General features: G+C 70.1%; 2 protein-coding genes across 3 annotated transcripts; one reads left to right on the top strand and one right to left on the bottom strand.

The window, feature by feature from the left end:
* The first annotated feature begins 878 nt into the window (after window positions 1–878).
* On the top strand, window positions 879–16,157 carry INPPL1 (inositol polyphosphate phosphatase like 1). Of its 2 annotated transcripts, none has more exons than XM_074919464.1 (28): window positions 879–1,157; window positions 4,965–5,028; window positions 5,906–6,056; window positions 6,152–6,272; window positions 6,361–6,498; window positions 6,581–6,671; window positions 7,135–7,224; window positions 7,700–7,747; window positions 7,859–8,009; window positions 8,219–8,325; window positions 8,833–8,935; window positions 9,038–9,234; window positions 9,870–9,987; window positions 10,704–10,800; window positions 10,895–11,033; window positions 11,113–11,212; window positions 11,299–11,387; window positions 11,487–11,568; window positions 11,695–11,784; window positions 11,884–11,997; window positions 12,098–12,186; window positions 12,297–12,384; window positions 12,501–12,656; window positions 12,743–12,827; window positions 13,106–13,258; window positions 13,350–14,094; window positions 14,225–14,352; window positions 15,119–16,157. In XM_074919464.1, the coding sequence occupies exons 1-28, from the start codon at window positions 985–987 to the stop codon at window positions 15,207–15,209; spliced, it is 3,798 nt and encodes a 1,265-aa protein (XP_074775565.1). In that variant the 5' UTR covers window positions 879–984; the 3' UTR covers window positions 15,210–16,157. The 2 variants fall into 2 exon arrangements, with proteins under 2 accessions (XP_074775565.1, XP_074775556.1); XM_074919455.1 differs by having other exon boundaries at window positions 880–1,157; window positions 7,646–7,747.
* Window positions 16,158–19,646: 3,489 nt separating this feature from the next.
* On the bottom strand, window positions 19,647–24,129 carry PHOX2A (paired like homeobox 2A). The gene is made up of 3 exons (XM_074933262.1): window positions 23,910–24,129; window positions 21,539–21,726; window positions 19,647–20,075 (listed from the first exon to the last, which is right to left on the bottom strand). The coding sequence occupies exons 1-3, from the start codon at window positions 24,127–24,129 to the stop codon at window positions 19,647–19,649; spliced, it is 837 nt and encodes a 278-aa protein (XP_074789363.1).
* Window positions 24,130–24,366: the final 237 nt, after the last annotated feature.

Genomic DNA, 24,366 nt, shown 5'->3' with positions numbered 1-24,366 from the left:
GCCCCGCTTGGTTTTGGGGTGCCGTGGGGCTGGGGGGGACACAGAGGGATGGGAGGGGGGAACCTGATCCTGCACCTCATTTTGGGGGGGGTGGGGGGTGAAGCAGGATGTCACCCCCATTTCTCTGTGCTGACCCGCTGGGCTGTGTGGCAGAGCCTCCCGAAACGTCATGCCCAGCAAAGTGGGGGGCTGTGGGGACAAGAAGGGGGGGACACACGGGACTCCCTGGGGGTGTCCTAGGGCCCGATCGGTTCTTGGAGTGTGGGAGGGGGTCACCGGCACCCCGGGATGTGCAGGGTGGGACTGGGGAAAGGATGGGGAAAAGGGGGGACACAGCCCGGGGACCTGCCCCGGCTGTCGGGGGGTGCTGCCGGCCCCGAGCCCACCCCCCTACCCCGTGTCCCACCTCGGGGGGGTTCACCCGCGGCCCCGGGCTGGGGGGGCAGGGAAGTCCTGGCCCAGACAAAGCGGGGTGCAGCCCCCCTCCTCCCCCGGTGCTGCCATTCCTGGGCCAAACTGGGCCGTGCGCCCCCGTTCCGGAGCCCTGCGCGTGGCCCCCCTCGCAGCCCCCCCCCCCCGGTTCCCCCCATCGGGTTCCCCGTTGCTGTCCCGGTGCCCCCCCAGACGCTGCCCCCGGTGCTGCTGCCCGGCCCCCCGTGCCCCCCCCCGGTGCTCCCCGCCCCTCGGTGCCCCCCCCCCCGGTACTACCCGCCCCGTCGGCTCTCCCCGCCCCTCCGTGCCCCTCCCCCGGTACTGCCCGGCCCCCCCGGTGCTCCCCCCACGGCTCTTCCCGTCCCCCCAGTGCGCCCCCCCAGTGCTCCCCGCCCCCCCAGTACCGCCCCCCGTTTCTCCCCGCCTCCCTCCCGGTTCCTCCCTCCTCCCCCTTCCCCGTTTCTCCCCCCCCGCCTCCCCCCTCCTTCCCCAGCCCTTCCCCCGGTGCTGCCCCCGCCCGCCCAGCGCGGAGCGCGGCCCCGGCAGCGGAGCATGGCGGGTGCGGGGGGCGCGGGGGGGCCGGTCCCGGTGCCGGTGCCGCCGTGGTACCACCGGGACCTGAGCCGGGCCGCCGCCGAGGAGCAGCTGGCGCGGGCCGGGCGGGACGGCAGCTTCCTGGTGCGGGACAGCGAGAGCGTGGCGGGGGCCTACGCGCTGTGTCTGCTGTGAGTGGGGGGCACGGGGGAGGGGGACAGCGGGGAGGGGCACCGGAGGGCGTAAGGGGAGGTAATGGGGGCGGTATGGGGAGGGGGGGGCACTGGGGGATCTGGGGGGGCACCGGCGGGGGTGAGGGAAGGACCGGGGGGTAATGCGGGAGATACGGGGAGGGGAGAGTACTGGGGGTGCAGCCAGGAGGGCGAGGGGGCCACTGGGGGGGTCACGGGGGAGGTATGGGGAGGGGGGAGCACTGAGGGGGTCTGGGTGGGGGCAGGAAGGGGTGTCCTGGGGGGCACCAGCAGGGCAATGGGGGGGGGGTATGAGGAGAGCACCCGCGGGGTCGAGGGGGGCTCCGGGGGGGGGGTTTAGGGATGCACTGGGGGGGGGCGATGGGGGAGGTACGGGAAGGGGAGTCACTGGTGGGGGTCTGGGGGAGCAGGAGCACCCGGGGGGTCCAGGGGTCACCGGGGGGCGGGATTTTGGAAGATCCTGGGGCAACAGTGGGGGGTCCAGGGGGGACACGATGGGGGGGTGCTAGTGGGGATGTGGGGGGACACCAGGGGACATGGGGGGTGTCTGGGGGTGCACTGGGGGGGTACCAGGGGGAGCATCTGGGGAGAAGCCTGGGGTCTCGGGGGGGGCACACTGGGCATAGGGGTCGCCAGCACCATGGGAGGGGACTGAGAACTGGGGGGAGTGGGCAAGCTGGAGTCGGGGGGGCACGGGGACACTGGGGGGGTGCAGGGGGGGCACTGGGGGGGGACCGAGGCATCTGCTCTGGGCTGGGAGTCCTGGGGGACTGGGGTCACTGGGGCAGAAGGGGGACAGTGGGACTTGGGGGGGGGGGGACATATGACACTTGGGGGGCTCCTGTGGCGACAGCGGCTGGTGCCAGGTCACGGGTGAGTCCCGGGGGTCCCCGGGCTGCTGCCACCCCCCCAGCGACCGCGGGCCCGGGGGCTGAGCGCGCGGTGGCACCGGGACAGCCGTCTCCGTCCCCGGGGGCCTCGCGTGCCGGCACCTTGCCATGGTTGGGGGGGGGTGCGGTCGCCAGGGCACCTCGAAACGAGGCTTTTCCGCACCCCGAAAGGCGCCGGTAGCCGCCGGCTCCCCACGGCGAGTGAGGGACGGCGGCGGGAAGCGGCCTGCCCCGGGGCTGTGCCGTGTGCCGCGCCGGCGCAGGGCACGCGGCCTCCGCCGTGGCACCGTCCTCGCTCCCCGCGGCCGGTGGCTTGTGCAAATTCGCTTTTCCCAGCCACGCTGGCGTGGCCGGTGGCTCCCCGCCGGGGTGGCGAGGCCCCGTGAGTACCGGTGCCCGACGGTGCTGGGGGCGCGGCGGGGGGCGCGCCCGGGGGTTCTCAGGATCAGGGTGTCCGCGGCTCGGAGACCGGCGTGTCCCCCCCGTGCCGTTGGCCCCGCCAGACCGCCCGGGGCCCGGTGACGGCTTTTCCCCGGCTGCGGGGGCCGTGTGGCCGCAGCGAGGGCCGAGACCCCTGAGCGAGGGCGCGGGGATGCCGCGGGGGCCGCGGTGAGGGTCCCTCCCGGGCGGGGGGCAGGATCCTGCCGCGGTGCCACCGAGCAGCCGGCGCGGGGGTGGCCGGGGCTGTTGGTCTCCTCGGTGGCCTAAAAATAGCTGCGGGGGCAGGAGGAGGAAAAGGAACTGCGGCGGGATCCCGGCAGCGGCGTCTTCCTTTAACCCTCCCGCCGCGGCACGGCCGGCACACGGCGGGGGCACCCCGGGCACTGCCGGCGTTGCCGGTGGGTGACCGTGGCCGTAGCCGCCATCGCGGCTCCCCGCCGGGGTGCTGGTGGAGGAGGGTGGCGGATGCCCCCCCTTGGGGGACGGCGGCGGGGGGGTGTCCCGGTGATGCCGGCTGGCGGCGGGGAGCCGGGGCGCTGGCCGGCGGCCGCGCTCCCACATAATGGCTCTTTGTGCCGGCAGCCCCGGCGCTCCCCGGCCCCCCCCCTCCGCCCCCCCCCCCGGGTTTAATCACCAAAATAGCGGCTGCCAGAGGAGCAGGGGCTGGGCACACCCCCGGCCCCCCCTCCCGAGATAGCGCCTGTGGGGGTCCCCCACATCCCAACCGGGGTTTCCCGGACTGACCTCTGTGCTGGGGGTCCCCATAGGGCCCCCCCCATGCTCCTCTCCCCAAGTGGGGTTTCTATGGGCCCCCCGCAATCTGGGGGTCCCCATACTGACCCTGTGCTGGGGTTCCTCATGTACTGCCCCCCCCGCCCCCCCTCACCCTCCCGTTGGGGTTCCTGCTCTGGAGACTGTGGGAAGCCCTAAAGACTCTTTGTGACCCTCCCCTGTCTGGGGGTGTCTGTGTGCCCCCCCTAATCCCCCCAACTGGTCTCCCCCACACAGACCCCCCTGACAGCACTTGGGGGTCTCCCATCTTGACCCCTCCAGGATTCCTTTGAGTTGGGGACCCCCCCAGATCCCTCAGTGGGGGTTTCCCCTATGGACCCCCTCTCCCTGTCCCCCCCCAGCAGGAAACATACAGCCCCTCCTAGTGGCTTCCTATTTAGCCCCCCCCCCCAAGTTTGGGGGGTCCCCATGACCCCTGGCTGGGTATTGGAGCACCCAGGAGCAGCCCCAAGTAGGTGCTGCACCCCCGGGGGGGGCAGAAATGGGGGATCCCATTTCTGGAGCCCATGGGGGGATGCTCATTTCGTGGGGGGCAGGAGGAGTTGGGGGGGGGGCGGAGGCAGGATGAGGACTCAGTTCTGTGGGGAGGAGGGTGACACAGGGTGACCCAGCACCATGGGGTGACACCTGGGGACCTGGTGCTGTGGGGTGGCACCGGGGGGGACACCTGATGCCATGGGGGGGGACACAGAGGGACCCAGCGCTGTGGGGAGGGGGTGGCATCAGGGGACTCAGGACTGTGAGGTGACACCAGGGGACCTGGTGCTGTAGGGAGGGGGTGGCACTGGGGGACCCGTCACTGTGGGTGGCACTGGGAGACTCAGCACTGTGGGGAGCAGGATGGCACCGGGGGACCTGGCACAGCATGGTGGCAGGGGGACACTGCCTGGCCCCGTTTCCCCAGCCCCACGGCGGGGTGCCACCGGGGCAGGGGACACCTCAGCCTGGCATGGTGACAGCCACAGCTCTGCTCCCGGTGACCTCCATGAGCCCCGTGGCCAGGGGCCAACCTGGGAGCCACCGTCCCTGCCGCCAGCACCGGGGGTGCTGGGTCCGGCGCAGCCGGTGTCCCCCGGCTCCTGGTGTCCCCCTGCTGCAGAGGGAACAGGGAGGGGACACGCTGGGGGGTCCCGGTCCTGCCCCTCGCACCCGCTGGCGTCGGCACCCCATCTCTCAGCGCCGCCCGTCACCCCCTGCCCCGGGATCGCGTCCCTGGTTCCTGTGAGCTTCCATTGAAAAATAAATTGTTTCCTGGCGTCCCGGCTGCCAGCGCCTGCCTGCTCCTGCCTGCGCCGCGGGCAGGGGCTGCTGCCCTGCACACCGACGGGCGGCGGGGCTCGGACTGTGGAGTGGCATGGAGGACAGGGGGGTATCAATTGTGGGGTCTCCATTGGAGCAAGTGATGGGGGAGGGGCGCTCAGGGCCCCCCAGCACCCCACAGGAACCGGGCTGAGACCTGGCAGCTCACTGCATGCCAGAGGTGACGGTGGTGCTGGCGCTCTCCCTGCGGGTGCTTGTGCCCAGCTGGTGGTATTGGGGTCCTGCAGGACGGGTGCCTGGTGTCCCCCCCCGGGTTTTGGGGAGCTGTGCAGGCAGGGAGGGGGATGCTGCCCACCCCCCCGGCATCCTCTGCCTGACACCCCCCCACCCCCGCTGCCTGCAGGTACCAGAAGCACGTCCACACCTACCGCATCCTGCCCGACGAGGAGGATTTCCTGGCCGTGCAGGTGGGCAGTGCCCCCCGCCCCCCCGCCACGACATGGGCCCCCCCAGCCTGGCGCTTTAGCAGCAGGGGGGTCCCCGGCGTGGGCTGTGGGAAGTGGGGGTGCTGGGACCTGCACCCGGCTCCTGCTGGGGGGTGCTGGCTGGGCGGGGGGGCAGGGGGGCAGGCAGTGCTGGGTGGGTGCAGCACCCCGTTTACAGCCCCTCGCCCCTGCGGTGGGCCAGGGTGGGGGGGCTCTCCCTGCCCCCTGCCCGAGCGGGGAGCGGGATCGGCTTCGGCACGGTGCCACGAGCGCGCCCGGCTCTCTGGCATGGCCGGGTGGCTCGGCACGGCTCAGCCTTGTGCCACGAGTGTGCACGGCTCTCCGGCACGGCTCGGCCTTGGCACGGTGCCCCCCAAGTGTGCCCGGCTCTCCGGCACAGCTCAGCCGGGCTCAGCCTTGGCACAGTGCCCCGAGTGTGCCCGGCTCTCCGGCACAGCTCGGCCTTGGCGTGGTGCCACGAGCGTGCCCGTCTCTCCGACACGGCCAGGCGACTCGGCAGTGCCCGTCTTGGCCGTCCGGCGCCGTCGGGTATTTTTAGAGCAACAGAACCCGCTTTGTGCCGTCCAGGCAGGCAGGAAAAAGCCGCCCCCGGGAGGGAGGAGGCCGAGGGATGCCTGCTGCCTGCTGCCTGCACCCTGCCAGCCCTCCTGGCAGGCAGCCACGGCACTGCGGCGAGGTGCCACGTCCACCGGGCCCTGCTCCCCGCGGGGCGCAGCTGGGGGGCTGGGGGGTGGGCCTCCATCTTGTGTGTGTGTGTGTGTGTGGGGGGGTGGGATCCCTGCACAGGGGGGGCCCGGTGACCCCCAGCAGGCGCTGACAGTCCCCGTGTCCCCCCCAGACGTCGCAGGGGGTGCAGGTGAGGCGCTTCAAGACGCTGAGCGAGCTGATCGCCCTGTACCTGCAGCCCAACCAGGGGCTGGTCTGCACCCTCCTCTTCCCCGTCGAGAGGGAGAAGGAGAAGGACAACGCGGAGGACAGGGACTACTCAGGTACCGGGGGGTAGCCTGGGTGGGCAGATGGGGTCCCAGGACCCCCTGTGGGGGCTGTGACTGACCCCCCCCCCCCCGCCATCGCCCCGTTGCAGATGGAGAGGATGAAAAGCCGCCGTTACCGCCGCGCTCTGGCTCCACCAGCTTCTCCAGCACCTCGGCGGGGCTCAGCCCCACCACCCTGGGGCCGGCTGTGCCGGAGGGGATGGCGGAGAGGTGAGGGTCTGTACCCCTGCCTGTCCCCTGCCTGTCCCCTGCCTGTCCCTGCCGGCTCCTCACCCTCCCTGGGGCTCCCTCCTGGTAGCACCAACGGGCTGAGCAGCATCTCCCACGAATACCTGAAGAGCAGCTACTCGCTGGACCTGGAGGCGGTGAAGGGGGGGGCCAGCAGCCTCCCCCACCTCAACAAGACCCTCGTCACCTCCTGCAAACGGTTGCACAGGTGGGCCGGGGGCACTGGGAGGGGCGGGCGATGGACGGGTGGACAGACGGATGTCTGAGCCCCCTCCTCTCGCCCTCCCCAGCGAGGTGGACAAGGTGCTGGCGGGGCTGGAGATCCTCTCCAAGGTGTTTGACCAGCAGAGCTCCCCCATGGTCGCCAAAATCCTGCAGCAGGTGAGGCGGGGGGGGGGCGCCGCGGGGATGCAGCGGTGACATCTTACCCCCCTGCCCCCAACCCTGAGAGCTGGGCCCACGGACCCCCCCACGGCACCATCCACGGGGACACGTGGGTGATGAGGAAGGTGTTGGAGGAACATCCACCCGTCCGGCCCCTGCCACGGTGGGGGGGGGTCCTGCACCTCTGGGGGAGCTGGGATGGAGCTGGGGTCCCATCCTGCCCCATCTCATGGTGCTTGGGGGCAGGTCCTGCCCCTCTGGGGGCCTGGAGTGAATCTGGGGGTTCCATTCTGCCCCATTCGATGGTGCTGAATGGGTTCTGCCCTTCAGGGGGACTGGGAAGGATCTGGGGTCCCATCCTGCTCTATCCCAGTGGTGCTGGGGGGGTCCTGCCCTGCAGGGGGTGCGGGGAGGGGGGGGCTCGGGGGCCTGATCCATGCGGTGACGTGTGGGGGTGCAGGCGGCAGGGCAGAGCGGGGAGCAGGAGCTGGAGAACCTGGTGCTGAAGCTGTCGGTGCTGAAGGATTTCCTCTCCAGCATCGAAAAAAAGGTGGGGGGGGGCTGAGGGGACCCCCCACCAGGGGTCCTGTGCCAGCATATGGTCGGGGCCCAATCCGGGGGGCGCTGGGCCCAAAATGGGCCACGTGGGTGGCACGGAGGGGACCCCATGGGTGGGGGGGCTGTCGGGAGTGGGGGCATTGGTGGAGCTGAGGATGGGGGAGCTGGGGGGGGGCCCATGGAGCTGGGGAGGGCGGGGGGGGATGATGGAACTGGAGGCATTGGGGGGCTGGCAGAGCTGGGGGGTGGGGAGGCTGATGGGACTGGGGGGGCTTATGGAGCTCAGGGGACTGGGGGGGGCTGATGGGGCTGGGGAGCTGGTGGAGCTGGAGGCACTTGGGAGGCTGATGGGACTGGGGGGGCTCTGGGGGGGGCCCGCGGTGCCTGTCTGACCCCACGGGCGGCTGCGGCAGGCGCTGAAGGCCCTGCAGGAGATGAGCTCGGCCGCCCCCCCCGCGCCCCCCCAGCCCCTCCTCTCCCGCAAGGCCAAGAGCATCCCGGTGCAGACCTTCGAGGTGAGCGTGTGTGTGTGTCCCCAGTCGGATTGTGACAAGGGGTGGGACGGGGGGTATCGGGGGAGTGTTGGGAGCTGTGCCCCCCCCCCAGACCCCCGCCTCCCGCCGCAGGTGAAGCTGGACGTTACTCTGGGGGATCTGACCAAAATCGGGAAGTCGCAGAAGCACACGCTGAGCGTGGACGTGGAGGGGGGGCGGCTGGTGGTGCTCAAGAAGCAGAAGGATTCCCAGGAGGACTGGAACACCTTCACCCACGAGAAAAGTGAGGGGGGGGGCACCCTAGGGTGCTGGGTCACGGCGGTGGGGGGGACCCTGCACCCCACACCAGAGTGGAGGGGGAAGCGTCCTCCGTGCAAGGGTGGGAGCAGCTCATTGTGTGTGTGTCCCCCAAAATGTGCGTTTGGGGGGTGGAGGGGGCATGGAGGCCAGCGCTGCCCCCCCCCCCCAACCCCCCTTCTGCCTCCCCCCCAGTCCGGCAGCTGATCAAGTCGCAGCGGGTGCAGAACAAACTGGGCATCGTTTTTGAGAAGGAAAAGGATAAAACGCAACGGAAAGATTTTGTTTTTGTCAGCGCCCGGGTGGGTCGGGGTGTGCCGGGGGTTTGGGGGTGAGGGGGGGGGCGGGAGGTTGCTTGTAGGGATGGGGGGGTGTAGCTGGGTTTGGGGGGGACAGGGAGGTCCCTTGTAGGGATGGGGGGAGGACGAGGGGTTCCTCATGGATGAGGGGTGCAGCTGGGTTTGGGGGGGACGAGGGGTTCCTCATAGGGATCGGGGGGTGCAGCTGGGATGGGGAGGGGATGGAGGGTCCCTTGTAGAGCTTGGGGCTGCAGTTGGGATGGTGGGGGTCAGGGGGGGTCCTTGTAGGGATGGGGGGGTTCAGCTGGGTTTGAGGGGCACAGGGGGGTCCCTCGTAGGGACGGGGGGTGCAGGATTTAACCCCTGCTCCCCGCAGGGGCTCGGGCACAGGGGCTGGGTGACTGGGGGTGGTCCCCTGTGCCAGGTTTGACTGAGCCAAGTTGTGGGGGCCATGGGGGGGGGATGTGGGGAGCCCCCCCTGTCCCTGCTCACCTTCCCCCCCACCTCCAGAAGCGGGAGGCTTTCTGCCAGCTCCTGCAGCTGATGAAGAACAAACACTCGCACCAGGACGAGCCCGACATGATCTCCATCTTCATCGGCACCTGGAATATGGGTGAGCACGGCCCCGGGGGGGCCTGCTGAGGGGGGGCGCACGGACCCCTAGGGTGTCCCCCCCGCCCTTGACCATGCTGCTCCCCCCCCCCCCCTGCCGCAGGCAGCGTGCCCCCACCCAAGAACATCACGTCGTGGTTCACCTCCAAGGGTTTGGGGAAGACGCTGGACGAGGTGACGGTCGCCATCCCCCACGACATCTACGTCTTCGGCACCCAGGAGAATTCCCTGGGCGACAAGGAGTGGGTGGATTTCCTGCGCGCCGTGCTGAAGGACTTCACCGAGGTCGAGTACCGCCCGGTAAGGACTTGGGGGGGGATCCTGGGGGGTCCTGTGTGGTCCTGGGGAGGCTCTGGAGGGAATTCTGGGGGGCCCTGGGTGTCCTGGATGGTCCTGGAGGGCACTGGAGGGGAACCAGGGAGGCTCTTGGGGGCCAGGGGGGGCCCTGGAGGGAATTCTGGGGGGTCCTGGATAGTCCTGGGGGGACCTGGAAGGCCTGAGGGGGGCTGGGAGTGGTCCTGGTGGTTCTGGGGGGGTCCTGGGGAGCCTGAGAGCAGTCCTGGGGAGCCCTGGAGGGACATGGGGGGGTCTGGGGGCTTCCTGGGGTGTCTCGGGGGTCTGGGGGGGGGACCTGGGAGTGGTATTGGGGGCCCCTGAGGGGCCTGCATGGGGCCTGGGGGTGGTCTTGGGGGGGTCCTGCAGTGGTCCTGGGGGGACCTCAGTGTCCGGGGGGGGTCCAGGGGAGCCTGGGGGTTCCTGGAAGCGGTTTGGGGGGGGCCTGCAGGACATGGACATAGGTGGGTGCTGGGGTGGGCGATGCCTGAGGGGCACCCAGCTCCCTGGCACCAGTTGGGGTGGGAGGGGGGGTGGCGGGGACCCGCTCCCCGGTGCTGGCAGAAGCGGGGGGGTCTGACGGCGGCGGGGGGGGCCCGCAGGTGGCCATGCAGTCCCTGTGGAACATCAAGGTGGTGGTGCTGGTGAAACCGGAGCACGAGAACCGCATCAGCCACGTCAGCACCTCCAGCGTCAAGACGGGCATCGCCAACACCCTGGGTAGGGGCTGCCAGGGCTGGGGGGGGGTTGCACGAGGGGGGGGCTGGGGTGGGTGTGTTACACCGGGAGGGGGCCCATCATGTGTGTGTTGCACGGGGAGGTGTCTGGGGGGGGGGTAGTGTTGCACAGGGAGGGGTCCCAGAGCACGTGTGTTGCACGAGGAGGGGCCTGGGGTGTGTGCGTTGCACGGGGGCAGGGCCTAGTGTCGCATAGGTTGCACAACAAGGTCTCAGCGTGTGTGTCTTGCACAAGGAGAGGTCCCATCACATGTGCTTTGCACGAGGAGGGGTCTGGGTGCTTGTGTGTTGCGTGGGGAGGGGTTCCAGTGTGTGTGTGTTGCACAAGGAGGGGTCTTGGAGTGCATGTGTGGCACAGGGAGGGCTCCTGGTGTTACATGCGTTGCACAAGGAGGGGTTCCAGAGCACTTGTTGCACGAGGAGGGGTCTGGGTGTGCAGCATTGTATGGGGAGGGGTCTCTGTGTGTGTGCATTGCACAAGGAGTGTGGTCTCTGTGTGTTGCACAAGGAGGGCTCCGTGTGTGTGTTGCACGAGGAGGGCTCCGTGTGCTCACCAGGAGCCTGGTGGACACCGCACAGTCTGTGGGTGCCTGTGCCCCCCCCGCCAACGTGAGGCCCATCCCCCGTCACGGGGCGGGGGCACAGCGGGGTCCCCAACCCCAGGGGGAGGAGGGGGGCCCTGACCCGACCCCCCCGCAGGGAACAAGGGAGCCGTGGGCGTCTCCTTCATGTTCAACGGCACCTCCTTCGGCTTCGTCAACTGCCACCTCACCTCCGGCAACGAGAAGACGGCACGGTGAGCACCGGGGGGGCTGGGAACCCCCATCCTGGGACACCCCCCCGTCCTGGGACCCCCATTCTTCTGTCTGTGACCTGTCCCCCCCCGCCAGGAGGAACCAGAACTACCTGGACATCCTGCGCCTGCTCTCGCTGGGGGACAAGCAGCTGAGCTCCTTCGACATCTCCCTCCGCTTCACCCACCTCTTCTGGTTCGGGGACCTCAATTACCGCCTGGACATGGACATCCAGGTGCGGGGGGGGGGCTACTGGGGGGTGTCCCCCCCCCTTCCCCTCCTCAAGGCCCCCTGCCAGCCCCTCCATCCCGCAGGAGATTCTCAACTACATCAGCCGCAAGGAGCTGGAGCCGCTGCTCAAGGTGGATCAGCTCAACCTGGAGAAAGAGAAGCACAAAGTCTTCCTGCGCTTTGGTGAGGGCTGGGGGGGGGGCTCTGAGGGGGGCAGCCCCCCCCCCCCTCCCCAGGACTATCCTGACCCCCCCGATCTGTGGGTGCAGGCGAGGAGGAGATCACCTTCCCCCCCACGTACCGCTACGAGCGGGGCTCCCGGGATACCTACGTCTGGCACAAGCAGAAACCCACGGGGGTAGGTGTTGGGGGGTTGGGAGTGGTGGGGGGGACACAAACACCCCGGTGTGAGGCCCGCCCCCCCCCCTCGCCCCCCACTACTCCCCATCCCCTCCAGGTCCGCACCAACGTGCCGTCGTGGTGCGACCGCATCCTCTGGAAGTCCTACCCCGAGACACACGTCAACTGCAACGCCTACGGTGAGCTGCGTCTGTCCCCCCCCCTCCCCGGGACACCCCATCGTCCCCCCTACTCCAGGGATGAGCCCCCCAAAACCTTTCACACACCCCTCTTTCCCCCCGCTCCCCGTTCCCGCCTGGCCGCAGGGTGCACAGATGACATTGTCACCAGCGACCACTCGCCTGTCTTCGGCTCCTTCGAGGTGGGGGTGACGTCGCAGTTCGTCTCTAAAAAAGGTGCCTGTGCCCAAGGGGACACCCCGAGCCTCTCCCTGCAGGGTGAACGGGGTGGGGGGGGGTGTGGGGGGGGTCCTGACACCGCGCTTCTCCCCGGAGGGCTCTCCAAGTCCTCGGAGCAGGCGTACATCGAGTTCGAGAGCATCGAGGCCATCGTGAAGACGGCCAGTCGCACCAAATTCTTCATCGAGTTTTATTCCACCTGCCTGGAAGGTGAGGAGCGGCGGGGGGGGGGCACAGGGGCGTTGCTGGGGTCCTTGAGGGGGGGCTGATGGGGGCTGCGCTCTGTGTGTGTGTCTCCCCCTTATCGCAGAATTCAAGAAAAGCTTCGAGAACGACAGCCAGAGCAGCGACAACATCAACTTCCTCAAGGTGCAGTGGTCGTCCCGGCAGCTGCCCACGGTGAGGAGAGCGGGCAGGGCTGGTGCTGGGGGGGGGGCTGCAGGCAGGGAGACACCCCCTCCCTGCCACTCTTTGTCCCCAGTGCCACCATCTTGTCCCCCCACCCGCAGCTGAAGCCCATCCTGTCCGAGATCGAGTACCTGCAGGACCAGCACCTCCTGCTCACCGTCAAATCCCTCGACGGCTACGAGTCCTACGGTGAGTGCTCCGTCCTCCTCGCCCTGGGGAGCAGGAGGGTAGGGGGGGGTCTCAGGGCTGCGGGCCCCCCCCCAAAACCCACCCCTTCGCCCCCCCACCCCGCCCCGTTTCCCCAGGGGAGTGTGTCATCGCCCTGAAGTCGATGATCGGCAGCACGGCGCAGCAGTTCCTCACCTACCTCTCGCACCGCGGCGAGGAGACCGGCAACATCCGCGGCTCCATGAAGGTCCGTGTGCCCGCCGAGCGCTTGGGCACCCGGGAGAGGCTCTATGGTAAGGCCCCCCCAATATTCTGGGGAGGTGGGACGGCCCCCAAAACCCTTCGCTGAGTTTTCATCCCCCGCCACGGCCCCTCGCAGAGTGGATCAGCGTCGATAAAGACGAGACGGCGGCCGGCAAAGGGAAGGTGCTGCTGGGTGCCAGAGCCAACCAGGACTATGCCAAGTATGGGGAACAGGGCTCGGCAAGGAGGGGGGCAGCACCCCCGTCTAGGGGTCCTGGGGTGGTTTGGGGGTCCTGGAGCAGTTTTGGGGGGTCTCAAGCATCAGAGCACCCCTCCGGGATGGCATATGCCACGCGGTTGGGGACAGCCCCGGTGCTGGCTCTGCCGCCTGGTTCCTGAGGGGCTTGGTGACTCCAAAAGCGGCGCTGGCTCTGTTCTGGGGGGGCTGAGCCCTGTCCTGGGGTGGGGGGGCACCCTAACCCCGCTTCTCGTCGCCCAGATCGGTGGGGCGGAAGCCCACGGGGGCTGAGCCACCCACCTCTGCCGCCGCGGCAAAACTCCCGGAGGAGCCCGAGAAAGGCAGCGCCACACCGGCCCCCCGGCCCCCCGCGCCCCCCCGCGGCACCGCCAGGGACGAGGCCGCCCCGAGTCGGTAAGGGGGGGGGGATGGGGAGAGCCTTTGGGGGGTCCCCCACTATACTGGGAGATCCCCGGGGGTGCCACGCTCACCCCTGTGCCGGCAGATCCAAGGTGGAGGCGATGGCGGAGCCCTCGGCGGGGGGGCCGCTGAAAAACAGCTTCAACAACCCGGCGTACTACGTGCTGGAGGGGGTCCCCCACCAACTGCTGGTGCCGGGGGACCCCGGAAAACCCCCCGCCCCCAAAGTCAAGGTGCAGCTGGCGGTGCCAGAGCGACGCCGACACCCCTCGGCCGGGCAAGCGCCGGCGAGCCGCGGCGAGGAGAGCTCCTCGGATGAAGACACCGGCACCCCCAACCTGCCGCCGCCGGATTTCCCGCCGCCGCCGTTACCCCGGGAGCTGGAGCTGCCCCCCCCGCCCCCCTTTTTTACCAGCCCCAAGGAGGTGCCGGGACCCCCCGGGCGTGAGGAGCCCAAACCGCGGCCTGGCGCTGGCGGTGCCGCTTTCGGCGAGTCCCCCCCACCCCCCAAACTGCACCCCCGGCCCCCGCCAGCTGCCGGGGCTGCGTTAGGGCTGGAGGGGCCTGGGGGGACCCCCCCAAGTGGGGGCCTGCCGGCGGCGGGGGGGCTGCTGGACGACCGCTCCTGCTCCGTGCTGCAGATGGCCAAGACGCTGAGCGAGGTGGATTACGGCGGTGGGAAGGGGAGGGCGCCCCCCCCGCCGCCGCTGCTGGCCAAGGGGGGGCGGTTGGAGCTGCCCCCCCGCTGCCTGCACCCCGATTACGGCCGCCCCCTCGCCTTCCCCCCCCATTCCATCCGGGAGAGCATCCAGGAGGACCTGGCCGAGGAGGTGGGTGTTGGGTGAAGGATGGGAAGGGGGGGGCGGCCAGGGTGCTGGGATACCCCCTCCCGGTGCGCTCCCTTTTTTGGGGGGGTCCCCGGGCGGGGGGGTTGCTGAGGGTGCGGGTGCCGCGGCGCAGGCGCTGTGCCAGGGGGGCCGTGGCGTGGGGGCCGTGCCCGGCGTGGGCGAGTGGCTGCGGGCGCTGGGGCTGGAGCGGTACGAGGAGGGGCTGGTGCGCAACGGCTGGGATGACCTGGAGTTCCTCAGGTGAGCAGAGACCCCCCCGACCCCCCCCAAGATCGCACCCACCCCCCTCACCCTTGCCTGCCCCGGCGAGTCCATGTCCTCCTCAGGGGGGACACAGCGATGCCTGGGTGGGGGCACCCTGCCCTGGGGTGACCCCCAGGGGTGCTGCCTCCTGGGGGTCCCTGCTTGCCCTTGAGGAGTCCCCGCTTGCCCCTGGGGGGTCCCAGCTTGCCCCTGAGGGGTACCTGCTTGCTTCCTGGCTGTCCCTGCTTGCCTTTGGGGGGATCCCTGCTGCCCCTGAGGGGGTTCCACTGCCCCTGGGGGGTCCCCACTGCCCCTGTGGAGTCCCTGCTGTCTTCCGAGGGTCCCTGCTGCCCCTGGGGGGTCCCCACTTGCCCCTGGGGCATGCCTGCTTGCCTTTGGGGGGGTCCCTCTTGCCCTGAAGGGTCCCTGCTGCCTCCTGGGTGTCCCCGCTTGCCTCTGAGGGATCCCTACTTGCCCCCAGGGCTCCCCGCTTGCCCCTGGGAGGTTCTTGCTACCCCCCTGATGATCCCCCCTTGCCTCTGGGGGGACCCTGCTGCCCCCCCAGGGCCACATAGCCCCAAGGTGGGGGGGTGAGGAGGAGGCTGGGTGGGCACCCAGCAACCTGAGCAGGGGCTCCTGTGCCCACCATGGGGATCCCTCCCTGGGGCTGCGATACATGCCCTGGGATTGGGGTACCCCCCCGGGGGGGCAGTGAGCCCCACGCCTGCGCCCCACGCCTGCGCCCCGTTTCCCCCTTCCCCAGTGACATCACGGAGGAGGACCTGGAGGAGGCCGGTGTGCTGGACCCCGGGCACAAGCGCATCCTCCTGGAGAGCCTCCAGCTCCACAAATAGCCGCATCCCGGATCCCAGCATCCCGCATCCCGGATCCACGCATCCCGCATCCTGTAGCTGCACATCCCGGATCCGTGCATCCCACATCCCACGGCCAAGCATCCCGGATCTGTGCATCACGCATCCTGGATCCGTGTATCCTGCGGCCAAGCATCCCAGATTTCTGCATCCTGTGGCTGCACATCCTGGATCCGTGTGTCCTGGATTTGTGCACCCTGCGGCTGCACATCCCGGATCTGTACATCCTGGATTTGTGCATCCCGGATTTGTGCATCTCTCATCCCGGATCCGTGCATCCCGTGGCTGCACATCCTAGACTTGTGCATCCCACATCCTGGATCTGTGCATCCTGCGTCCCACAGCCGTGCGTCCCGGATCTGTGCATCCCGCGCCTGCACATCCTGGATTTGTGCATCCCAGATCTGTGCATCCCGGATTTGTGCATTCCACATTCCGGATCAGTCCATCCGTGCGGTCTGTGGCTGACCATTCCGGATCTGCGCATCCCGCATCCTGGATCCCTGCATCCCACAGCTGTGCATCCCGGATTTGTGCATCCCACATCCCGTGGCTGAGCATCCTGGATCTGTGCATCCCGGATTTGTGCATCCCACATCCTGGATCCTGCCAGATTTGTTCATCCTGCATCCCAGATCCATGCATCCCGTGGCTGAGCATCCTGGATCTGCACATCCCGCATCCCAGATCGGTGCATCCTGCATCCCGCGGCTGCACCTCCCGGAGTTGTGCATCCCACGTCCCGGATCCGCGCATCCCGCGCCTGCACATCCCAGATCTCCGCATCCACATCCCGGATCCCGCCGGCACCACCAGCAGCCGTCACCAGCAGCCGGTGGAAGCACCGGGACCCCCCCAGCCCCCCCCCCCACCCCAACCCCCTCCTTGGGTGCTGGGTAACGGAGGGGGGGGGAGCAGGGGGGAGGGTTTTTTGGGGGGAGGGGGGGGGAGCAGGGGGGAGGGTTTTTTGGGGGGAGGGGGGGGGGCCCTGGTCAGACAATTTCAGTGGGGGGGTCCCACCACTGGGGCCCCCCCTCCTTTAAGTTATTTTTTATTTATTGAGAGAAGGGACGAGTGTTCGTCTCGTGGGGGGGGTGGGGGGGTAAGCTTTTGAGGGGGGGAACCCCAGGGACCTCAGGCTCCCCCAGTGCACCCGGAGAGGAGGAGGAGGAGGAGGAGGAAGCTCTGAGCAAAGTCGTCTCAACCCAAGTGCCTTCGTGCTGCCCGGGGTGGGGGGAGATTTGTGGAGGGGGGGGGGAATTTAATAGTGAGGGGGTGAGGGGGGGCTCTGCCAGCCCCCACGGGAGACACCGGGCAGAACTTGGGGTCCCATCCCCACCCAGGGGGGGTCCCATCCCCACGCGGGGGGGGTCCCGTCGCAGCAGAGCCACATCAGTGCCTTCACCCAATCGCCCCCCCCGCCACCACCACCACCACCACCGCCTCGGGGGTGTGCCCCCCCCCAAGCTCCCAGTTTGCCCATTCGGTACTTGCTGGATCCATGTTCCCCCCCCAACCCCAGGGGCTGCGGGGTGGGCACCCAAATCCCCCTGGGACATTCCCCCCCCTCCCAGTGGGTGCTCAGCCGCCAACCTCACCAAGTGCCCTTTCGGGGGGGCCCCAGGGTGGGGGTCCCCCAGCCGTGCCTTCCTCCACCCCCCCTCCAAACCCTTCCTCACTAGGGTGACCCCCCCACCCCAGGCTCTCCCCCTCCCCATGGGCTGCACCCCAGGGGTGCTGGGGGGGTGATACCCAGGACACCCCCCCTCCGGCCAGGCCCCGCTGCCACTGCTCCGGCTGAGATGAAGGATGGGCCGGAACGTGTCCCCCCCCCCCCAACCCTGGCAGCCCCCCCCTCTTCCCGACCCCCCCAGTCCCCTTCGTTTGGTGTGAAATTAATCCTACTAAACTGGCACCTGTCGGGCTCCGTGTGCCGGTGGTTTTTGTTAAACCGGGGCGGGGGGGCCGGAGGGGGGGGGGGGGGGGGGCCGAGGGGCAGCACAGGAGGGGGCTGGATGAGGAACCAGCTCCCAGCAGGGTCCAGGACCCTCCAGACTGGTTGTACTGGTCCCACCATGATCTGGGACCCCCCCCCAGGCTGGCCATACTGGTCCCAGCATAGTTCAGGACCCTCCAAACCGGCCATACTGGTCCCACCATGATCTAGGATGCCCCCAGACTGGCCATACTGGTCCCAGTGTGATCTGGGACCCCCGCAGACTGGCTGTACTGGTCCCACCATGATCTGGGACATTCCAGACTGGCCATACTGGTCCCAGTGTGATCTGGGACCCCCCAGGCTGGCCATACTGGTCCCAGCACAGTGGGGACCTGCCCGCTGTTCCTGACCCACAGACCATCCCCCCCCCCCCTCCTGACACCCCCCTGCGGACCCCGACCCAGCACCCAGCGGCTCAGCCCGGCGCTCACTTCCAGCGGGTACAGTGTGCCTGCCCTGCCCGCACTCCCTGCCCGCACTGCCCTGCCCGCACTGCCCTGCCCGCACTGCCCTGCCCGCACCCCCTGCCCGCACTGCCCTGCCCGCACTCCCTGCCTGCACTGCCCTGCCCGCACTGCCCTGCCCGCACTCCCTGCCCGCACTCCCTGCCCGCACTGCCCTGCCCGCACTCCCTGCCTGCACTGCCCTGCCCGCACTGCCCTGCCCGCACTCCCTGCCCGCACTCCCTGCCCGCACTGCCCTGCCCGCACTCCCTGCCTGCACTGCCCTGCCCGCACTGCCCTGCCCGCACCCCCTGCCCGCACCCCCTGCCCGCACTCCCTGCCCACACTCCCTGCCCGCACCCCCTGCCCGCACTGCCCTGCAGCCCCCTGCCCCCTCCCTGCCTATCCTGGGGGGGTGCAAAGCCCCGGCCCCCCCCCCGGGATTCTCCCCACCCACATCCCCTTGCCCCCGGGGACCTTCCCATCACCCCCCCCCGGGTCCCCCGGGTTGTCACCCCCAGACCCTGCAGCCTCTCGGGACCTTTCCGGGCCGCGCGGGGGGGCACCCCCCCCCCCATAACACCCCAAAGGGGCCGGGCCTGGGCTCTGCGACACCCCCGGCATCACCTGGGGGGGTCCTGGTGGGGAGAGGGGGGGCCCAGGGAGTTACCAGTGCATCCCCGCTCCAACTTGTACCCCCCCACCCCACTTTTTTTTTTTTTTTTTTGGGAGGGGGGGCGTGCAGCCAGGGCAGGGAGCCGGCGGCATCTTCAATAAATTAAGTTTTATTTGGATTAGTGTCGTTTGCAAAGGGGGTCAATAAATTACAGAGCGGTTAAAAAACAAACAAACAAAAACCAAAAACGAAAAAAAAAAAAAGAAAAAAAGATGAAACCCCAAACCCACCTCAGCCGGGATGGGGAGGGGGGGCCCTTGGCGGGGCGGGGGGGACCCTCGGCAGGGCGGGGAGGGGACGGGGGGGTCCAACCACTGCACAGACACACGGGCGGGGACCCCGGCGCGGTGGGTGCCAGGGCCCGAGCTGCCCCCCCGTCCTCCCCAAGGCCACTGCCGGGGGGTGACACGCCGGGGTGTTGGGGGGGGGGGGGCCAACTGCACCCGCTGGGTGGGAGCACCCACGTCCCGCTCCCGGTGCAGCGGCGAGGGCTGGCGGGGGGTCACGGCTGCTCCGGGGGGGTCACGGCTGCTCCGGGGCTCATGGATCCTCTGGGGGAGCCCCACCGGCTGCTCGGGGGGGGCTCAGCCCCAGCGGAGCAGGATGGTGGCAGCGTCCTGGGTTCCCCCCCCCCCGCAAAATCTCCCTGCACCCCCTGGTCGGGGGGGGAGGTGGGGTGTCTCCTGTCTCCTCCCCTCCAGTCCCAGCACCCCAGGGTGCTGCTGGGGGGGGACAAAGTCATGTCCGCAGGGAGGATTGGGGGGGGGCATCACCCCCTCCCTGCGCTGGATGGGGGGGGGTCTCAATGCCACACCCCCCCTCGCGGCTTCTCGCCCTAGAACCCCCAACCCTAAAGTGCTTCCTCGCCCCCATCCCAGCGCCACGGCCCATGGAGGGGGGGGTGTGTCTCTTAGGGGGGGGCGCCACGCTGCTGCGAAGAGCCCCGTATCCCCCCCCCCCCGCTTTTGGGGCGCACTGGGAGTCCCCCAAAAGTGTCAGAGGGGCTGATCCCCCCGTCCCCGCCACTTTACACCCCCAAGGTCCTACAGCACCCACGGGTGGGTGGTGCTGGGGGGGCCCCCAGAGTCTGGGAGTGTGTGTGTGTGTGTGGGGGGGGGCCCTGTCTCACACCCCCCCTGCAAGGAGCAGCGTTGGGCACAGGATGGGGGGGTCCATCCCCCACCCCGATCCATCTCCCCACCGGCTGCCGGAGCATCCCGGCTGGCGGGGGGGGGCGCTGGGAAGAGAGGGGGGGTAGGGGTGTGGGGTGGGTTTTGGGGGGCAGCTGGCGCTGGGGGTGATCAGAAGAGGTTTGTCTTGAGGGCGTTGGGCTTCCGGTGGAAGGAGGAGAGGACGCCGGAGAAGGGCCCGGGCCCGCCCTCGGGCTGCCAGGCCTTGAGCAGCTCCGCGGCGCCGCCGCCGCCGGGGCTCACCCCGGGCCAGAGCGGCGCCTTGAGGGGCTGCGCGGGGGGGGGGCCGGGTCCCAGGGGCGGCCCCGCGCCGGGGCTGGGGCTCAGGCTGCTCCCGGGGCTGCCGAGGCTGCCGGCGGCGGGCAGGGACGCGGTGCTGTCGGGCGTCGGGCTGCAGTTGGATTCCTTGGACTCGTCGTCTTCCGAGGAGGAGCGCGGTTCGGGCTTTTTGGCGGAGGGGCCGGCGGGGCCGCCCCCCCCCTTGGCGTTGGCCGCTCGCTCCTGTTTGCGGAATTTGGCTCGGCGGTTCTGGAACCACACCTGGAGGGATGGCAGAGCCGCGGGGGGGGTTGGGGCACCCCGGGGTGCTCCCTGCGACATCCCCGCTCCCACGGGTGAAGGGTTTTCCCTGGTAGCACGCGGCTGGGGGGGGTCTTAATATGTTTAAATAGATTTAAATATATTTGAAAACTGGCCCCGCAGCGTACAGCCTGTGCCCACCCCGGGCTCCCTGTGGGCCCCCCCATCCTCGGGACAAGGACCCCACGGCTCCGTGGGCCCCCCATCTTTGCAACAAGAACCCCATGACCCTCTGGGCCCCCCCATCTTTGGGGCTGGGACCCCACAGCCCTGTGGGTGTCCCCCCCTACTCTTGAGGTCCGCTGGGCAGGCTGGAATCCCCCCCCAACTGAGGGGGGGGGGGCCAGGCTGAGGCCCCCAGGACGATCCCTCCCAAACTGTCCCCACGTCACCGAGCTGTGGGTCACCCCGGCTTGGGGGGACAACAGGCAAACCCCCCCCACACCCCCCAAGAGCAAACCCAGAGCCTGTGCTGGGTGCTCCAGTCCCGATCGCCCCCCCCTCATCCCTGCATGGCCCCCCACGTCCCGGCACAGCCCCCCACCACCCAGTGACACCCACCGAGCCCTGTGGGAATGGGGGACCCTTATTTGTCCCCTGGGTGCTGACAAAGTGACACCCTCCCCCCCCCGCTGGTGCCCAGGCCCCACACTGGGGGGGCAGAACCTGCCCCAGAGCACACAGTTTCCATCCAAACCCAAAGGGGACCCCCCCACACGCCCCCCGCACATCCCATGGCTGGGTTGGGGGGGTCATGGGGGGGTTCCCCTCCTGCTGTGGGACATCACCCTCCCCATTGACTACCCTGGAGCAATGTCCCCCTCTCTGGGGGGGCCACACCGGGACCCTCACAGGGGTGGAGGTGCTGATGAAGAGGGGGGGGGGTCTGCACTGAAAAACGGGGGGTCTGCATCACCAAAGGGGGGGTCTGCACTGACAGAGAGGGGTCTGCACCACCAAAGGGGGAGTCTGCGCCATCAAAGGGGGGCTCTGCACTGAGAGAGGGGGGGCGTCTCTGCCACTAAAGGGGTCTCTCCTCACCCCCCACAGCCTCTCTCTGAACCCCCACGACCTGCCCCCCCCCCCATTTGGGGCCCTCCTAAATCCTTGCTGCTGCGTATCGGGGGGATGTGTCTCGAACCACCCCCCCCCTCCCCTCCCAAATCTTTGCTGGTCCTCCAGGGGGATTCCTCCGAGTCGTCCTGTCCCCCCCCGCCCAAGCAGAGCAGGCACTGCCACACCCCATCGCCTCACCACAGTGTATGTGGGGGGGTCCCGCACTCCCTCCCCCCCATCACCTCCCCGACAGCTGGGCACCAAAGCGTCGGGGTCTCAAGGCCGGGGCGCAGCCGCTGGACCTGACCTGAGGGGAGCAGACACCCCCCCTACCCCAACACCCCCCGGGGGGGCCCCCAGCAGCTCACCTGCACCCGGGCCTCGGTGAGGTCGATTTTGAGGGCCAGCTCCTCGCGCGTGTAGATGTCGGGGTAGTGGGTCTCGGCGAAGACCCTCTCGAGCTCCTTCAGCTGGGAGCTGGTGAAGGTCGTGCGGATCCGGCGCTGCTTCCGCTTCTCGTTGATCCCCGACGGGTCCGAGAAGAATTTGTAGGGCACTTGGGGGGGGAAGGAGAAAGTTGGGGGGGTGAGCGGGTTTGGAGCAGTGGGTAAGGCCGCAGGGACACGGAGGGCAAGGGGCAGGCAGGAGAGGAGGGCGGGGGGGGGGAGGAAAGGGATGGAGCGGGCAGGGATGAGCGGGCAGGGATGAGCGGGCAGGGATGGGTCGGGCAGGGATGGAGCGGGCAGGGATGGGTCGGGCAGGGATGAGCGGGCAGGGATGGAGCGGGCAGGGATGAGCGGGCAGGGATGAGCGGGCAGGGATGGGTCGGGCAGGGATGGGTCGGGCAGGGATGGAGCGGGCAGGGATGAGCGGGCAGGGATGGGTCGGGCAGGGATGAGCGGGCAGGGATGGGTCGGGCAGGGATGGGTCGGGCAGGGATGGGTCGGGCAGGGATGAGCGGGCAGGGATGGGTCGGGCAGGGATGGAGCGGGCAGGGATGGGTCGGGCAGGGATGAGCGGGCAGGGATGGAGCGGGCAGGGATGAGCGGGCAGGGATGGAGCGGGCAGGGATGGGTCGGGCAGGGATGGAGCGGGCAGGGATGAGCGGGCAGGGATGGAGCGGGCAGGGATGGAGCGGGCAGGGATGGGTCGGGCAGGGATGGAGCGGGCAGGGATGAGCGGGCAGGGATGAGCGGGCAGGGATGAGCGGGCAGGGATGGAGCGGGCAGGGATGGAGCGGGCAGGGATGAGCGGGCAGGGATGAGCGGGCAGGGATGGAGCGGGCAGGGATGAGCGGGCAGGGATGGGTCGGGCAGGGATGGAGCGGGCAGGGATGAGCGGGCAGGGATGAGCGGGCAGGGATGGAGCGGGCAGGGATGGAGCGGGCAGGGATGAGCGGGCAGGGATGAGCGGGCAGGGATGGAGCGGGCAGGGATGGAGCGGGCAGGGATGAGCGGGCAGGGATGAGCGGGCAGGGATGGGTCGGGCAGGGATGAGCGGGCAGGGATGGAGCGGGCAGGGATGAGCGGGCAGGGATGAGCGGGCAGGGATGGAGCGGGCAGGGATGGAGCGGGCAGGGCAGGCAGGGCAGGCAGGGCAGGCAGGGCAGGCAGGGTGGCCGCGGATCTCGGGCGCTGCCCCCCCCGCGCCGCCGGTCCCGGTAGTTCGTTGCCGCCGCCGCCCCCTCGGCGGGACGCGGGGCCCCGGGCGGTGGGAGCGGGGCCGGGGGGGGAGCGGGGACCGGGGCGGGGGGCTCGGCACCGGGGCCGGGGCTCGGCGGGGGCGGCCGGTACCGTCCGGCGGCTCCTTCGTTATCGGCGCATCCGCGGGCAGCGCGTCCGCGGCGGCAACGAAAACGGTGCCGGGAGAGGGGGGGCGGCGGCGGTGACCCCCCCTCAGCCCCGCTCCGGGGCCGCGGCAGGGCCCGGGACCTCGGGGGCTCCACGGTCGCGCTGGCGGGGGCGGCCCCGGGACCGGGGGGCGGCGGGGGCGGCCGTGCCGGGGCTGCGAGCACCGGCGGCACCGGGGACCGATCGCACCGAGCACCGGCGGCACGGGGAACCGGAGTCAGCGGCCACCGACGGCACCGGGCACCGGCGACGGCTGGTACCGGGGACCCGACGGCAACGGTTACCGATGGCATCGAGCCCTGACGGTATCGACGGCAGCGGTCAACGACGGCACCGAGTACCGGCGGTATCGGGAACCGACGGCACCGGGAACTGACGGCACCGAGCCCTGACGATACCGGGCACAGACGGCAGCGGGAACCGGCGATAACGGGCATCGACGGCACCGAGTACCCGCGATATCGGGCACCGACGGCACCGGGAACAGACGGCAACGGGCCCTGACGGCACCGGGAACCGGCAGTATCGGGAACCGGCGATATCGGGCACTGACGGCACCGGGAACCGACGGCATCGAGACCTGACGGTACCGAGCACCGGCGGCAGCGGGAACCGGCGATATCGGTCACCGGCGGCACCGAGTACCGGCGACATCGGGTACCGGCGGCAGCGAGAACCGACGGCACCGAACTCCGACGGCAGCGGGAATCGGTAGCACCGGGGACCGACGGCACCGGGAATCGGCGGCACGGACGGGCACCGACGTCGGCGGCCGCTCCCCGCCGTCCGTCCCGCGGCCGCTCGGGGGGGTCCCCCCGGCTTTGGGAGCGGGACCGGGGAGAGGCGGGGAGGGGCGGGGAGGGGGGTCGGGGCTGTCCGGTTCCGTTACCTGCCGAGTAGGGCGAGGGCTGGTGGTCGCGCAGCGCGCCCAGGGCGCAGTTGGCGGAGGCGAGGGGGGGGCAGGCGGGCCCGGCGGGGAACCCCCCCCGCATGGGGCTGTACTGGAAGGACCCGGCCTGGCTGCAGGGGCTGAACTCGTAGGCGGACGCCTCCATGGCGGCCACGCAGGAGTCGTAGGAGTTGAGGTAGGAGTAGTCCATGGCGAACATGGAGCGGCCCCGGCTACCGCCCGCCCGTCACCGTCGCCTCCTGCCCGCCGGCCCCCGGCCCGCCCCCGCCATCCGCCGCCCCAGCCCGCCCCGGGCCGCCGCGCCCCGTAAATATACCGGCGGGGGGAGCGGCGGACAAAGGCTGCGCTCGCCGGGGGCTTTTGCATGACAATATCTCCCGGGGCCGGCGGGCGCAGCAGGAGCGGGCGGAGCCGATGACACCCCCCCGCCCCCCCC

Source organism: Athene noctua, chromosome 1 (genome assembly GCF_965140245.1).
Source record: "Athene noctua chromosome 1, bAthNoc1.hap1.1, whole genome shotgun sequence".
In the NCBI taxonomy this organism is placed as follows: domain Eukaryota; kingdom Metazoa; phylum Chordata; class Aves; order Strigiformes; family Strigidae; genus Athene; species Athene noctua.
The sequence above is the reverse complement of the archived record's forward strand: the minus strand, read 5'-3'. Positions and strand labels throughout refer to the sequence as shown.